Below are 15,466 nucleotides of genomic sequence, written 5' to 3'. Positions count from 1 at the left end.
AAAACGAGTTTTTGATGTTTTATTTACCAATATATTCCCCAGCACCCAGACCAAGGACCAAGGACTAGCTCATAGCAGGAACTCAAATATTTACAAAATGTTAAATGATTTAAAACCTCCAGGGAGGGCGCCTGGGTGGCTCAGTGGGTTAAGCCGCTGCCTTCGGCTCAGGTCATGATCTCAGGGTCCTGGGATCGAGGCCCACATCGGGCTCTCTGCTCAGCAGGGAGCCTGCTTCCCTCTCTCTCTCTCTCTACCTGCCTCTCCATCTACTTGTGATTTCTCTCTGTCAAATAAATAAATAAAATCTAAAAAACAAAAAAAAAACAAAAAAAAAAAAACCTCCAGGGATGTCTCCAGGGATGCCTGGGTGGCTAAGCCTGCCTTTGGTTAAGCGCCTGCCTTCCGCTTAGGTCATGATCCCAGGATTCTGGGATCGAATCCCTCATCGGGGTCCCTGCTTAGTGGGGAGTCTGCTTCTCCCTCTGCTCCTCCCCCCACTTGTGCTCCCGCTCTTCTCGTTCTCTCGCTCACTTTCTCAAATATAAATAAAATCTTTTAAAAAATTAAAAATAAATAAAGCCTGTTTCCATTCTAACACCTTCATGATAAATTTGGCTTACATACCCTTCTAAGGTAACAAAAGATTTTGAATGTACTTCACACAATGTAAAGAAGTTCTTCCTTTTTTTAAGATCTTATTTATTTATTTTAGATAGAGAGAGAGAGCATGAGTTGGGGGAGGGGCAGAGAGAGAAAATCCCAAGACTCCCCAGTGAGCACACAGACTGAGGTGAGACAAGATGGGGCCAAGATATCAGGATCTGGGGCACCTGGGTGGTTCAGTGGGTTAAAGCCTCTGCCTTCGGCTCAGGTCATGATCTCAGGATCCTGGGATTGAGCCCCGCATGGGGCTCTCTGCTCAGCGGGGAGCCTGCTTCCCCCCTCTCTCTGTCTGCCCCTGCCTACTTGTGATCTATTAAATAAATAATTAAAATCTTAAAAAAAAATAGTTGCTCTTATTGGGAAAACACCGATCACAGTTATCTGTGATACACAAGAGACACTCAATAAATGTTAATTTATCTCTTTGCCCCTCCCATTCTTTTTAACTAGTAACTAAGGACAACATATTAAATATATGTTTACACTTGGCCTTCTCATTCATGTCTGTATGTTGAAACTTAGCTCAGTGGCTGGCTGAAGAATAAATCAACAGTAAGCACTACTAACCTGTCATCAACAAAACTATCACGAAATAAAACACCTCGGGCTCTCGTGCACTGAATGGCAGCCCTTCTCTTTCTGATCACCATTGTGATCTCCTATTCTGACCAGATTGACATATGCAGGGTTTAACTCTGCAACAGAGTAAATCTACTGGCCCTCACTGGGACTAGGCTGTCAGTGCTCTACCAGTTGGCTAACTAAGCAGACAGGTGACTACAAGGCAATATTAGCAAACAGATTTCTGTAGCTGCCAAGTTAACCAGGTAACTGACAAAAAGTACAATAGCAATTGATTTAACTCGCACGGGAAAGGGGAGGCAGACTAATGGTCTAAAGGACCACTCTCTAGCCTATCATTCCACTTAGTCAACTTTGCAACCCCTAGATGCTAACTTTATCACATCATTAATCCTTGTTTCTCACTGCCTACATTATCCTCTTCTCTCAAGCAAAGTCTTCCTTAATTTGGCCCCTTATCGCCTCTTCACCTGTTCCCAGTGAAACATCATTAAGTCCGAACAGGGCCTCCCAGTCCCATACTCACATCAATACCTGTACCTTGCTCTGCCTACAAGTCCCTCTTCCCACCTTTCCATACATCTAACTCCTACTTAATCTTCAACTCTCACCACATCCACGAGACCTGCCCTGAACACTTACTCACAGTGACCTCTTCCTCTTCTGAAATCTTCTAGAATACTAATTGTCTGATTTCCTCTTGATTATGAACTGTCTTCTCTAGGGGCGCCTGGGTGGCTCAGTTGGTTGGGCGGCTACCTTTAGCTCGGGTCATGATTCTGAAGTCCCAGGATGAGTTCTGCATTGGGCTTCCTGCTCAGGGGAGAGTCTGCTTTTCCCTCTGACCCTCCCCCTTCTCATGCTCTTTCTCTCATTCTCTCTCAAATAAACAAGTGAATAAAATCTTTTTAAAAATAAAATAAAATAAACTATCTTCTCTAATTCTCTCTTCAGCAATATTGCTAATACCGTAAGACCAAGGATGTGTCTCTTCTACAAGATGAACTTTCAATCCCTTCTACCTGGAAGGCTCAGCCCACAGATCTTCACATAGCTGGCTCCTAATATTATTCAGAGCTTAGGGCAAATGCTAACTCCTGAGAGCTTTCCCTGACTATCTAATTCAAGATTACCTTCTCCATCACCTCTATTATGGGTTTACTTGTCATGATCTCCCTAATGACTATCTGGAAATTAACTGATTCCTACCTTTGCCTGTTTCTTATGTATACTTACCACTCTCACCCACACAAGAATGTAAACTCCATGAGAAAAGGGATTTAGCTTGTTTTGTTCATACCTAAAACAGTTCCTGGCACAAAGTAATACTAAAAAAACACTTTCTGAATAACTGAACAAATGGGCTCCTACAGCCTTTACTTTACCTACCACGGTATTTATCGTATTTTATTATATTAAGTTTTCTGATGTGTCTATCTTTTGCAATTGATTATTAAGATCCTTGAAAACAGGACGCAGGTCTACTTCCTCACCACTGTTTCTCAGTGCCAGCAGAACATCCACACAGATTTGTAAGATAATACAGTGGGCTGTGGAGGTGATTAGAAAGAAAGTAGGGAGGGAGTAAGGGGAAAAAAGAGGAAGGGCTAGAGAACAGATTTAGAAGAGAGATTACCAGAGTACACATAGGTGCTTTAAAAGGAATTATTTGGAAATGTTAATTTCATTTTATGAAAACTAGTACACACACACATACACTAGTGTGTTCTCAGTCATGATGTAAAATGTAATTCTTACTGTAGATTGCAACCCAAAGTTTTGAAAACCATATACTATATTCCAAAGCACACTTTAAAACTCTGCTACACTGCGTTTATTGCAATGGTTCTCAACTTTAATTCTTTAACCTTAATCTCCTTGAGCAATACAATACTCTCCCATTAGGAAAAATATCTGAAGATAGCAAGAGAAAAACTCATCTACTATTTCCTTCTGTTATCTAACAATTTTCATGTGGATTATTCCTATGTCCCTAATAATCATAAGATCTCTGAAGATGAAGCTGCTTTCTTCCTCTATTATTTCCCCCAGAATCCTTAGCAAGATATAAGCACATTCAGTAAGTACAGTAGTACTCCCTTAGCAGCAGGGGATACACTCCAAGACTGAAATCACAGAATGTGTGCCTGAAATCACAGAAAAGTACCAAACCCTATATATACTGTTTTTCCTATACATACATACCTATGATAAAGTTTAATTTATAAATTAGGCACATTAAGAGATAAACAATAGGGGCGCCTGGGTGGCTCAGTGGGTTAAAGCTTCTGCCTTCGGCTCAAGTCATGATCCCAGGGTTCTGGGATCAGGCCCCCGCATCGGGCTCTCTGCTCGGCAGGGAGCCTGCTTCCTCCTGACTGCTTGTGATTTCTGTCAAATAAACAAATAAAATCTTTAAAAAAAAGAGAGATAAACAACAAAAACCAGTAATAAAATAGAACTATTATAACTGTATACTACAATGAAAGTTATGTGAAATGTGGTCTTTCTCTCAAACTATCTTGTGGTATTGTATTCACCCTTCTTGTAATGATGTGAGATGATAAATTGCCTCTGTGATGACATGAAGTGAGGTGAAAGATGTAGGCCCTCTGATGTACACTTAGGCTACTACTGATCTGACAATACTCGAGAGGATCATCGGCTTCCAGAACACAGTTGTTAGAGTAACTGGAACCACGGAAAGCAAAACCCTGAATAAGTGGAAGAGGGCTACTACACAAGTTAGGTTGACTGCCAGCTGCCCTCCTGGATAATTACATTAAAATTAACAAAAATGACAGAAGCTAGTCTGCTATTCATTGGTAAGCCAAAAATAAGAGAGAAAAAGAAAAACCCCGAGCACATTAAAAATAAAAAATAAGGGGCACCTGGGTGGTTCAGTCAGTGAAGCGTATGCCTTTGGCTCAAGTCATGATCCAGGGTCCTGGGACTGAGCTCCACTCCAGGCTCCCTGCTCAGCAAACAGTATGCTTCTCTCTCTCCCTCTGCCCCACCCAACAACCACCCACCTCGTGCTCTCTCACACTCTGCCTGAAATACGTAAATAAAATCTTTAAAAATTTTGTTCAAAAATAAAATAAACTCAAGTATAACTGTGTAAATTAACAAGCTCTGCTGAATGCTACACGAGCAGAATCTAGCTGAGAATCATCTGGATCAAATTATGTTCTCTGAAGGAATAAGAAACAAAATAAGCTCCACCTTTTAGAGCTTGTTGTAGGTAGTACTTTTTAAACTACAGTATTTCAAAGTAGACCCTAAGGTTAAAAACACAACACAGGGGTGTTACCTACTCCAGGAATTTAAGTTCACAAGTTTTCAATTCATATTTGTTACAGACTTATCAAAAGGGAATCTACATCCTTCCATACCTTTTTCTAAAGCTCTAAAAAACCAGATGTTTCTTTCATTCACAGGAACAGACCAATAGAAGTGAACTGTGTATTCTGGTCTTTTGGTCTCATCAGCTAAAATGGAGGACAGGGAAATTCAGAGAATGATGTTCTCAAGATACTAAAAACTGGAAGAAGGGCCATCACTGTCCACTTCTCTATCTCTTGGCTTTTAATAAACTCCCTGGACAAAACCAAATCAACCACCTGCCTACCCAGAGAATCCATTAAATCCTGTATTTTTAAATAATTTTTCTCATTCACTCTTTGAATTCCTGTTCGTGGCAAATCCGATGCTAAGTGTGGGCATAAAGTCCGCATCTTCTGAATGGATAACCGGCCAGTGGAGGAAACCACCAGTCAGTCAACCAGTAGTAAGTGCCTACAATTCTGAAATAACTTTATTGTTTTAACAGAGGCAAGCAGATTCAAGTCAAACTTTGTTCCTACCTGCTTACAGTTCTCTGCTAGACACACGTTTTGCTCTTGTTTTTCCAATCTGATTAAAACTTTGGCCAAGGCAGGGGCTGTCTCCTCTTATAATTTCACACTGACAAGCAAAGATCTGGCACAAAGGAGGAACTCGGCAAGTCTAACGGGAAATAATTGCTGGGGAAGAACCCGAGTCCCTGGCTCTTCCCAGTCAGTCCCCATCCTGTCGGAAGTTGTCCTGGCCTTCCTACTCCGATTCGGTATCAGTAGCCCCAGTCCCAAACTTGGCCGCACACCTCCCACAAAGGGCAAATTCCAGGCATGTCTGTGGCTAAGATCTGTTCTTTTCCACCCCACATCCCCACAAAAGAGATCAGGAAACTGAAGAACAGTCCCTTCTTTCTGGCTCCTCCCACTTCCTAGGACAGGTCACCAGCCCCAGGGTGTTCCAGGACACTCCGACGTTAGCCTTGGGTTCGAAAACCGGCCTCACTATCAAGGGTGGCCTTGCGTCAGTCACTCCTCTCTGCACTTCAGATTCTTTGCCCGAGAAGCGGAGCTAATAAATACTGCCCCGAAAATGCTCGGTGCACACAGTAACTACTCGATAAAGGGGAGGTAGTATTTTTTTTTTTTAAGATTTTGTTTATTTATTTGACAGACAGATTACATGTAGGCAGAGAGGCAGGCAGAGAGAGAGGAGGAAGCAGGCTCCCTGCTGAGCAGAGAGCCTGATGCGGGGCTCGATCCCAGGACCCTGAGATCATGACCTGAGCTGAAGGCAGAGGCTTAACCCACTGAGCCACCCAGGCGCCCCGGGAGGTAGTATTCTTTTGAAAGGCGGCAGGATGACAAAGCAGAGGGGGCTCAAGCTGAAGACCAGCGGGGGGCGAATGTGGGGGTGGGACGGGAGGGACAAACTGACGCAAGCCAGAGGCCCAGCGGGCTTGACAGGGCGGGAAGCCGGGGCGGGCCGGGCGGGAAGCGGTAGAGGTGGGCGGGCGTGGCCAATTGCAAGGGCGGCAGCAGCCCGCGACCCCTTTACCTGCTCCCCAGTAACCTGCTGCCCCCTCCCCAGCCTCTCACCTCGCTTGATCACATGCATCGCGGCTAGCGGCTGAGGCGCTGAAGGATTCGAGACGGGGGTGCAATTCAGAGGCGCCGGCGGGATCGAGAAGGTGGTAGAGTGCGAAAGGTCGGGTTCCTGAGGGGCGCTCAGGTGCAAGGACTGGATTTCGGAGCCAGAGAACACTTTCCTCCACGGAGCGGAGGCGCGACAATCCGAATCCCCTTCCCGCTCCCGCCACCCGAGACGCAAAATCGGCGCGACGGAGCTCGAATGACGCTTACTCGACGCTGCCAGCGTCCCGGCTCGTGGGCAGGGCCAGCGCAGCCCCAAACGGGCCTCGCCCGATAGCCGCCATGTTGACTACGGGCAGGGCCCTGGAAACTGCGCCTTTTTATCATGGCCACATTGGGTGTGGGCAAGCCCGGCGAGAAGGCCGTTCTCCTGCCGCCATGTTGATTGTGGGCAAAGCCAACTCTGGGCCGGAACCCCGCGCTGCGCGCACAGCCCGCCAAGCCTGGGCCCGCCCCTCTCCTTGGCGCGCCCCGGCCTTAGTCAAGATGGTTCAGGTATTTTTGAAATAAAAACCCAACCATTCAAAACCCTTTCTTGCCTTGAGGACTGTTAGAATATAATAACCCGACTGCTATCCGATGTGAGCTGCAGCCTGTGATCCATAGCTGGAGGCAGCCGGGAGCCCCACGCTCCTACATCGGAGGAAATCTGACACTCAGTCCTTGGAAGAAAGTCCTGCGAGCCCGTGTTTGATTTTATCCTGATGGGAGTGGGAGCTCTGGAAGAGTTTTGAGCAGACCAAGGCAGAGCCGTGGCCCATTTGCTTTTATAATTCTCCAGTGGGTGGTGGCAGAAACAGTGGAGGCAGAATGGACAGTGCTTGGTGATTGAATGAGGGGAGTGAGAATAGGTAAAAGACGTTAATACACAAGAGTGATGTAGAAGCCTGTGATCTGGACGACACAAACTGATTATCATGAAAGCTCATGTGGCATCCCTTTATAAGATCTTTCCATCGGTTCCTCACTACCCACCAAGCTCCCTGTGAAGTAATTCTTAAAGTCATAGGTGATAGGCAAAGGGTAAGGATGGTCCAAAGATGGGGTTATCAGATTTAGCAAACAAAAATAATGTGTTCCAAATGTTGCAGGGACATGATTACACTAAAAAAGTTTTTATCAGAAATTCAAGTTTAACCAGGCAGGCATCCTATATTTCAACTGGGACATCTGGTATTTCAACTGGCAGCCCTCTCTGGAGACCTTTTGGGTATGTGTATGAGAGTTTCAGTTTTCCCTGTCCAAGGGGAACAGTCCCTTCTTCATCCTGTCTCCAATGCCACAAAGAACACAATGAGAGTCAAAGCCAGCAGAGGTTAAAATCTCCTACATGCTTTATTGGACTTCAAAGAGTCTTATGAAATAACACAGAAAAACCATGTGAGGGTGTCCAGGGGGTACAAGGCAGTCTGCAGCCTAGCACCCTCCTAAGACCAGCCCCAGGTGCCTGCACCCCAGGCCCAAAATAGGATCCCAGAGTAAAGGCATGGGAAGGAGTGGGGCAAAAGGAAAATACCTTTACAGCCATAGCAAAAACAGGTAAGGGAGAGAGTTGCCTAGAGGGTGGGAAGGGTGTGGGGGAAGAGGTCACACAGCTGTCTTCAGCTACACTATCTTCCTCAGCCACCCCCTTCCCTAAACCAGCTGTGTCCTTTTTGAGCCTCTGGCCCAAGCTATGCAGTGACATGAAAATGGGGTCTGACAAGGGGAGTATGTGGTGCAGGCACTTGGGAAATTCAGAAGATTTTCTTTTTTCAATTTAAAAATGATTTTTTGGTTCAAATGCAACAATATCCTGCCCAACAGCTCCAGCGTCCCCTTAGAGCCCTGTATCATGACTGAGGCTCCCATGGCCAGGGGAGCCATTTGTCCTGAGCTCCAGGAGTACTGATGCTTAGAGAGCATTTGGGCAGCACCTCTTATAGTCAAACCCTCCTGCAGTGTGGGAGAGCAGGGCTAAGAAAGAGGCAGGTGTAGGTGAGAGAAGAGAGAAAAGGTGACTGCCCTGTGGCCCACACATCTGGCTTCTACTCATCCCCCAACTAAGAGAGGAGTCTCTCCCAACCTACCCCCTAGCCTAGCCTCTCTTCAAAGTTCTCTAGTAGCTTGTTCTCTAGGAATGTGTTCCACTCCCCCACAAACCCCTAGAGGCTCAAGCGAGCTCCAGGCCAAGTTTCCTTCTGGCCCACCACACTCCCAAAGAACAGACCTCAAATATTGGGCCCTAGGCCCCAGTCTGAGGCAAACAGAACCATCGTGGGTGGGGTGGAACATGTCTGAGGCACAGATGTCGGAAGTTACTCCTCCTATCTTCCCCCCCAGGCTGCCAGGGGAAGTTGGGGAGTGGTGGGAGGGAGGAGCCTGAAAGCAGGAAACAGAGAAACAAGAAACCAAACTTCAAAACTGGGACAGCAGAGACAGAAGCTGGACCCCAGAGGTGGAGGTGAGGGCTGAGGGGACAGCAACTAAGACATGCACTGAAGTAGAGAGGGAGTGGCAGCAGCAGCCCATGGTTGGGAGAAAGGCAGGGCAGGCAGGCCATGGTGGTCAGTTAATAAATAATATTGAAGGACCCAAGGATGAGGGGGGCAGGTATGTACAGTGGCCAGGCCCCTGGGCCAGCCCCTCCCCGTACCCCGCTCTAGGGGCCAGGTATCTTGGAAGGGGAGGAAGGGGGGCAGAAGACCAGGGAAGGACACATTGTCCCGCCACTGCCACTCTCATCCTGCCTATTTCTTAAGAGGCTTCTTAAAGATTTTGAGGGGAAACTTCTTCCGGCCTGGGCTGGCATCTGTCTCCTCGCCAATGGAGCCATTATCCTCCTCAGCCACAGCCTTCTTGCCAGCTAGATGGGGAATGCGTGTATTTCGGCTAGCCTGCAGGGCTCGGCTGTCCCCAACTGGAGATGGCGTGTCTGGGTCTGGGGAGCTGGAGCTGTGAGAACGGGAAGAATCCAAAGGTGGAGAGCCACCAGGTGGGGCTGAGGGGCTCAGCTCCATCAGGCTGTGGGCCTTGTCCAGCCCATGGTTCAGCGCCAGGAGTGCCTTCTTGGCCAGGGCAGGACTGTCAGGCAGTTTCTCCGCCAAAGACCCGGGGTGGACCCCCTCAATCAGCCGGTGGCTGCCATTGGAAGTCATGGCACCGAGGGCCTCATCTGCAGCACGGACCATTGGAGGAGGCTTGGGGGCCACACGCTGGCGGTCACTCATGTGGAGGGAGGACTCCGAATCGGAAAGGGTCAAATCCCTGCAAGACAGGGCAGAGAGGAAGAAAGAGATACATACAGGAGAGGCGGGTGGAAGAAAGGTGAAGAAGAGAGAGGAACAGCATGAGAAGACAAGGAGGGGTGGGAAATGGGTATAGAAATAGGGGGAGGAGCGAGAAAAGAGGATGAACAGGCAGGGAGGCAAGAGAGAAGGATGAAAACCAGAAGGTAGTTGAGTATGCCATAAGTACAGGACAAGAGACAGGCAGGAATAGGGAATGGGGACAGGTTGGGGAAGAAAGAGAGAGAGAGGAGGGTAAAATCAGGGAGAAAGAAAGGCAAAAGGAGGAACAGAAAGAAATAAGAAGGGCCAAGAGGATTAAAGAAAGAAAGAAAGAAAGAAAGAAAGGGAAAAGTGATAGAGAAAGAAGAGAAAAACAAGAAGCAAAACCAAAAGTCATTACACCATCATCTGTCTGGCAAAGGACTTTCTAATGACGGGACCCCACCCTGCTGAGTGGCCAGGTCCTAAACTGGTGCAACCATACGCTTGAATCCACCCCCTCAACAAAATCTCTGCCTTCCCATAGCGGGCTGGATTTCTTAGAACTCAACCCTAAACCAACACAGAACCCACACATTACCCTGAATCACCATTCCCCATGCCTTCCTCCCTGAATGACTCCTGTCACACCCCGGGACACATCCAGACTGGGCCAGGCAGCAAGGAACAGGGCGCATGCAGTAAGTGGGCCTGACCCAGGCTGGGGAGGAGAAGGTTAGAACAGCCTTGCAAATAATCCCTTATGCACCCCCAAAAGGCCAGGCAGCAGGCCAGGCAGCAGTCCCTCACAGGACTCAGGAAAGTGTTTCAGAGTTCAAACCAAAGTCTGCTGGCAGTTGGAAAGGGGGGTCTTTTTCGGAGCTCTGTGAAAGGGAGAGTGTAGGCAGGTGCAGAAAGACAGAACAGGACGCTGGTCTCTAAGGTGGCAGTGGTTCCGAAGAGCTGCCACTAGAAGTCATAATTTCCATCTCTGCTTGAGGCGTGTCGTGTGACCTAGGACAAGTCATCTAACCTTGCTTGGTCCTCAATTTTGGCCAAATGAAGAAATTACCAATTCAATTATCTTGCAAGGCTATTTGGAGGATCTGATATGTTGGCAAATCACTTAGAAATGTAGACAGTTTGGGGGAAGGAAGATGATGAGGCCAGTCAAGCTGGAAGACCCATACGTGGGCCAATCTTAAGAGACTTCTTTGCAAGGCTGAATCATGGGGACGTAGCACTGCACACTGGACATGCACACACAGAGGTTAGTCCAGAAAGCTGAGGCCCTCTAAGGGGCTGGCTATTCCTAAGAAGGCCCATGAACCAATTCCAGATGCCTCCTCTCCTGCCTCTACAGACAAAAGGGTAAATACGGGGGTCCCCTGCCGGTCTCTAAACTCTCCCTCTACTTTCCCAGAGGAGAACCCATAGTAGGGGCAGAGGAGAAGGCTAAGGGAAACACTTAAACACCCAAGTCAGGAAGCAAAGGGGAAAAGTCAGGAGTGGGAGAGGAGAGCACCATAGGATCTGGAAAGGAGGAGGCTGTGGATCAAAAATTAGGGAGGGCACCAGGGCCCAAAAATAAGCAAAAGCAGAAGGTTGACTCATAGCTCCTGAGGTTTATTTCTCTGTAGGAAGCAATTAACTGGGTAGCTACCCTGTGGGCCAGTATCTTCCTGGAGACAAGGAGCAGCAGAGAATAATGCCAGCTACAGCTCCATCCTACAGCTATTGTTTCAACCACATCCTCTACTGTTTACTCACGTTCAGTTTCATATTTGGTTTCGTATATCTGATACGGTCCTCACTTCTGTCTAAACATGCCCTCCTTTCCCTAAGTTTCAAGATGATCCACTCCATACCCTGCCTTTTCCACATACATATGGACCACAGAGCAAGGCGCTGAGACAGTTATGGGGAGCAACCGCACTGGGAAAAGGGGCCCTCTATCCTGATGAGGTGAGGCTCCAGGGGGCTTACTTTTCTAATGCCAAGGGAGAGCGGTCAGTGCGTTGGGGCCTTCCCAGCCTCACTCCTCTTACCCCAAGCCCCATTTGGCCATGATTCCCATCCCTCTGTGCCTTGTCATCAGTTAAAAGCTGAGACTTTCCAAAGCCAGAAAAGAGCCTGAGGAAGCTCCAGTAGACGCAGGAGGTCAAAGGCCTGCTGAGGCAAGCTCACTTTCCCTCCCTGAATCTTTGAGACACTCAGGTCAGGGGTGTCCCTCCCCACAGGCTGGGCTGCCTTGGGCTTCCATACCAAGCTACTAACCTTACTAGAGAGCCTGTTTGTCTTTAGAGATGGTCCTCTGGTGCATGGTGCAAAAGAAAATTAAGTAGTGAACAGGCCAGGTGGGTGCAGGTACCTCCCCGCCCTCCCTCCCCACTGCCCTCAGCTTCGGCCTTTGGAGCATGGGATTCACAGCATCCCCTAGTACCCTGAACCCCAATCCAGTCTTCTCCACCTCTATGGGGAGGGGCAGTCTCCCTGCCTAAGCTTCTGGATGGCAATGAGGATGAGAATGAAAATGAGCCACTGTGCTGGGTGAAAGTGCTAGCAAAGGCAGCCCCTTTGTGAAAGACAAAGGAACAGCCCTCACGGATAACTAAGAAGTAGCAGAGCAAGAGGAACTGGCATCCAGAGTGAAGCATGACCAGAAATCCACAAATCCACAGCAGTCAGCAGGCTGTAGCCCCAAGGCCAGGGCTGGGCCAGGCCACGACTTCCAAGAAGAAAGGTCCCTCTAGAGGAGAGGGACTTTCTAAGGCTCCCCTAAGCTTGTTCCAAGGAAGGTCAAGGCTCTCTCATCTCTGATCCTAGCTTATCTCCTGAGGTATTAGTGGGGAATGGCCCAGCCCCTGCTAGACCAAGCTATGGGAGAAAGCCTCTTATCAGTTCTTCCAGAGTTTGCTTACTGAGACCTCTGGGAAGCACAGAAATACCCAAAAAGTGTTCCGAGACTGGAAAGTCAAGTTCTATACTGTGTTCTGTTCCTAATGAGCTGTGGGACAAGGGGAAAATTACTGGACCCTTCAGAACATTTAAAGTGGGGGCACCTGGGCTCAGTTGGTTAAGTGACTGCCTTTGGCTCAGGTCAAGATCCTGGAGTCCTGGGGCGCCTGGGTAGCTCAGTGGGTTAAAGCCTCTGCCTTGGGCTCAGGTCATGATCCCAGGGTCCTGGGATCGAGCCCCGCATTGGGCTCTCTGCTCAGTGGGGAGCCTGCTTCCTCCTCTCTCTCTCTCTGCCTGCTTCTCTGCCTATTTGTAATCTATCTGTCAAATAAATAAAAATCTTTGCGGGGAAAAAAAAAAAAAACAAAAAAAACAAAGATCCTGGAGTCCCAGGATCGAGTCCCATATTGGGCTCCTTGCTCAGTGGGGAGCCTGCTTCTCCCTTTGACCACCACCCCCATCTTGTGCTCTCTCTTTCAAATAAATAAACAAAATCTTAAAAAAAAAAGTAACTTGAAGTGAGTACTTTAAGCTCATCCCACCGATAAACTTTTCTTGCTCAAAACCCTGAACCTGTTCCCCCTCTTCAGTTCCCTAATTCCGTGTAGGGTCCCAAATCCATTCAGTCACCCAAGCCAGAAACCCGAGTGTCCTCCTAGGTTCCTCCCTCTCCTCCACCCCTCCCAGACACCTGCCAAATTAATCCTCTCCTTTCCACCCCTAGACCTCACTACCTCCCCTACTGGTCTACCCCAGAGTCTACAGAAACTCTGCAGTTTCTGTACTCTCCCCTTCTCTTCTTCATACAGGCCCCTATCTCCAAAATGTAAATCTGATTCTCTTCCTTTTAGAAATCCTTTTGCAGTCCTCCATCTCTTAAAGGGTAATGGCCCAAACCGCCCCCCTCAGAGCCCTTCCTCCTCCTAGCCTCATCTGCCACCCCTTCCCACCAACACACATCCAAGGTCCTAACCACAAATACATCCTATTCTCTTGTACCTCCACGCCTCTGTGCGTCAGGCTTCCTCTGCCTAGACTACACTTTCTTCCTCTCCTGCACACCAGGTGTTGTCGCAAATGTCATCTCTTCCATGAAACATTCCACCCTTTGCACACTGCTGGTCACTCCCTCCTCAACACCCCCGTAGCACTTCTCAAATTGTTCCCTAATTATCTGTGTACCTCTCCTGGATGGCTGGGATTGTATCTTATCACATATGAACCCCATGCCCCGCAGAGCCTGGCCCAGAATGGGTATTCATAAATGTTCCATCAAAGGAGCAAAGGAAGCAAGGCCTCCATTGAAACAGCGGTTGTGAAGGTGCATAGTTTAGGCCCAAGTGTGAGAGGACCATGAGGGAGGAGTGCTGTCCTCATTTTTAGGGTCAGCAAACCCCACACAGAGAAGAGCACAAAGTTGTGGGAAGTGAGGCTGACATTAAGAAGGAGCCCCGGGGCCGGGAGAGGACAGGATGAGGAGAAGATGCCCCACCGCACACTGCCCCCCGTCCCCCAACAGCTGAGCAAGCAGCAACCAGCAGGCAGAGGCCAAGGTAAAGGCAGCAGAAAGGGAAGGAAGGCAGGAAAGAAAGAGAAGAGAGACAGCCAATACCCCAAGCTCTCTGAGTGCCCAGGCATCACAGCGCTGCTGTCAGAAGGGGGTGGGTCAGGGTGGGGCTCCATCTGGAGGAAATAGGAAGTGCTGTGATGGTAATAAACAGGGTGGACATGGACGGTGGTGATGGAGGTGGTGGAGGAGGTGGTGGTGGTGGTGGTGGTGGTGGCAGAGGAGCAGGAAGAAGAAGCAGAGGCAGATGGAGAGCTGGTCCCGTGGCCTTCAGAACTGAAAGACTGTCCAGATGAAAGGCTGCGCATTCGCCGCAGAGAGACCCGGCTTGTCAAGAAGTGGCCAGCCTCGCCCTCTACCAACCTCTGAGATCCCAGGCCATGCTGCGGCTCTGTCAGGCGCTGCCGGACACTGCACTGCAGGGTGGGAGCTGCAAAGAGAGGAAGGAAGGGGTGAGGAAGGGCCAGCCTCCTTTGGGCTGGCAGGCAAGCAGGTTTGCCCCTAGTGAGATGCTTGCTGCGGGCCATTCTGGGCCCTCGGTGCCCATCTGGAGAATGGGGCACCGCCTCCCAAAGACCTCCCACCAGGGGTCCTGAAAGGAAGGGGAGATTAACGATGAGGTGCCCAGGGCAGTTTTAGTGGCAGCTACAATGGAGGGAGAACGAGGGTCACCATGACTAGAAAGGAGAGGCAGGGGGTGAGTGGGAGGACACAGGCAGGGCAGGTTGGGACAGGGGTGTGGGGCAAGGTCCGGGAGAGCACTAAGAACCAGCCTTTCTAGAAAGCCAACCTCAGGAAATAATTCTCAATGCGGACAAGGTTTATACATACACACGCTCATCACATATGAATTAATAAGCGTATGAAAGTACACATAAAGTTGGAACAAGGGGAAAAGGATGGTATATCTGATTGCTGACAAACTATTAAAAATGCTGCTTAAGATTTGAAAAACATACAAAAATACCTATTAAAATGCTCAGGGGAAACAAAAGGATACAAAATTAGACATAAAAGAAACATCTCAAACTATGAAACACAAAAGACTAGAGTCTGAAATGGGGCCTTTCTACTTGTAGCCATGACTCTGTGCAACTTACTTCCCGATTTGAGGTCCTGATTTATAAAACCCTGCAGTGTTGTTGTGAGGCTTCAAGAGAGCGCATTTAAAGTACCTGACACAGTTCATGGCGCTCAATAAATAGCAGTGGTCATTATTACCTCGACCACATAAAAATCATTTAAAATTCCACAGACTTCAGAAGACTGTACGAGAAGATGCTCAAATAGGGTGGGGCTATAGGTGCCCCTTTTTTATGCTCATATTTACACTTTACACTTGCCAAATTTCTTCTAATAAGCATGCAGGCAACAAAGAGCCAGCTCTTGGAGCAACGCTACCAATCAGGCTCTTGGCAGATGACAGCCACCATGCCCAGTGAACGGGATATGTGGAC

At 48.4% G+C, this 15,466-nt stretch overlaps 2 protein-coding genes across 8 annotated transcripts in view; both read right to left on the bottom strand.

Annotated features, from left to right (window-relative positions):
• Positions 1-6,607, bottom strand: part of RRM1 (ribonucleotide reductase catalytic subunit M1) — a 36,949-nt gene extending 30,342 nt beyond the window's left edge. The window contains exon 1 of one of the 2 annotated variants that reach the window (XR_004289432.1): positions 6,183-6,607. Coding sequence is in view for 1 of the 2 variants with exons in the window: in XM_032359523.1 (XP_032215414.1) it covers positions 6,183-6,201 (19 nt within the window). In the remaining variant the exon portion in view is untranslated. The remainder of the gene's footprint in view (positions 1-6,182) is intronic. The other variant, XM_032359523.1, reaches the window with a different exon arrangement.
• A 940-nt stretch (positions 6,608-7,547) lies between these two features.
• Positions 7,548-15,466, bottom strand: part of STIM1 (stromal interaction molecule 1) — a 188,922-nt gene continuing 181,003 nt past the window's right edge. For 4 of the 6 annotated variants that reach the window (XM_032359525.1, XM_032359526.1, XM_032359528.1 and 1 more), the window contains 2 exons: positions 14,373-14,439; positions 7,548-9,482 (listed from right to left, as the gene is read on the bottom strand). In XM_032359525.1, coding sequence (XP_032215416.1) covers positions 8,966-9,482; positions 14,373-14,439 — 584 coding nt within the window. In that variant the 3' untranslated portion in view covers positions 7,548-8,965. Of the gene's footprint in view, positions 9,483-11,761; positions 11,799-14,054; positions 14,440-15,466 lie in introns of all 6 variants that reach the window. The other 2 variants (XM_032359529.1, XM_032359524.1) reach the window with 2 other exon arrangements.

Source organism: Mustela erminea, chromosome 9, assembly GCF_009829155.1.
Source record: "Mustela erminea isolate mMusErm1 chromosome 9, mMusErm1.Pri, whole genome shotgun sequence".
NCBI lineage: Eukaryota > Metazoa > Chordata > Mammalia > Carnivora > Mustelidae > Mustela > Mustela erminea.
This window is presented reverse-complemented; position numbering and strand designations above follow the sequence as displayed.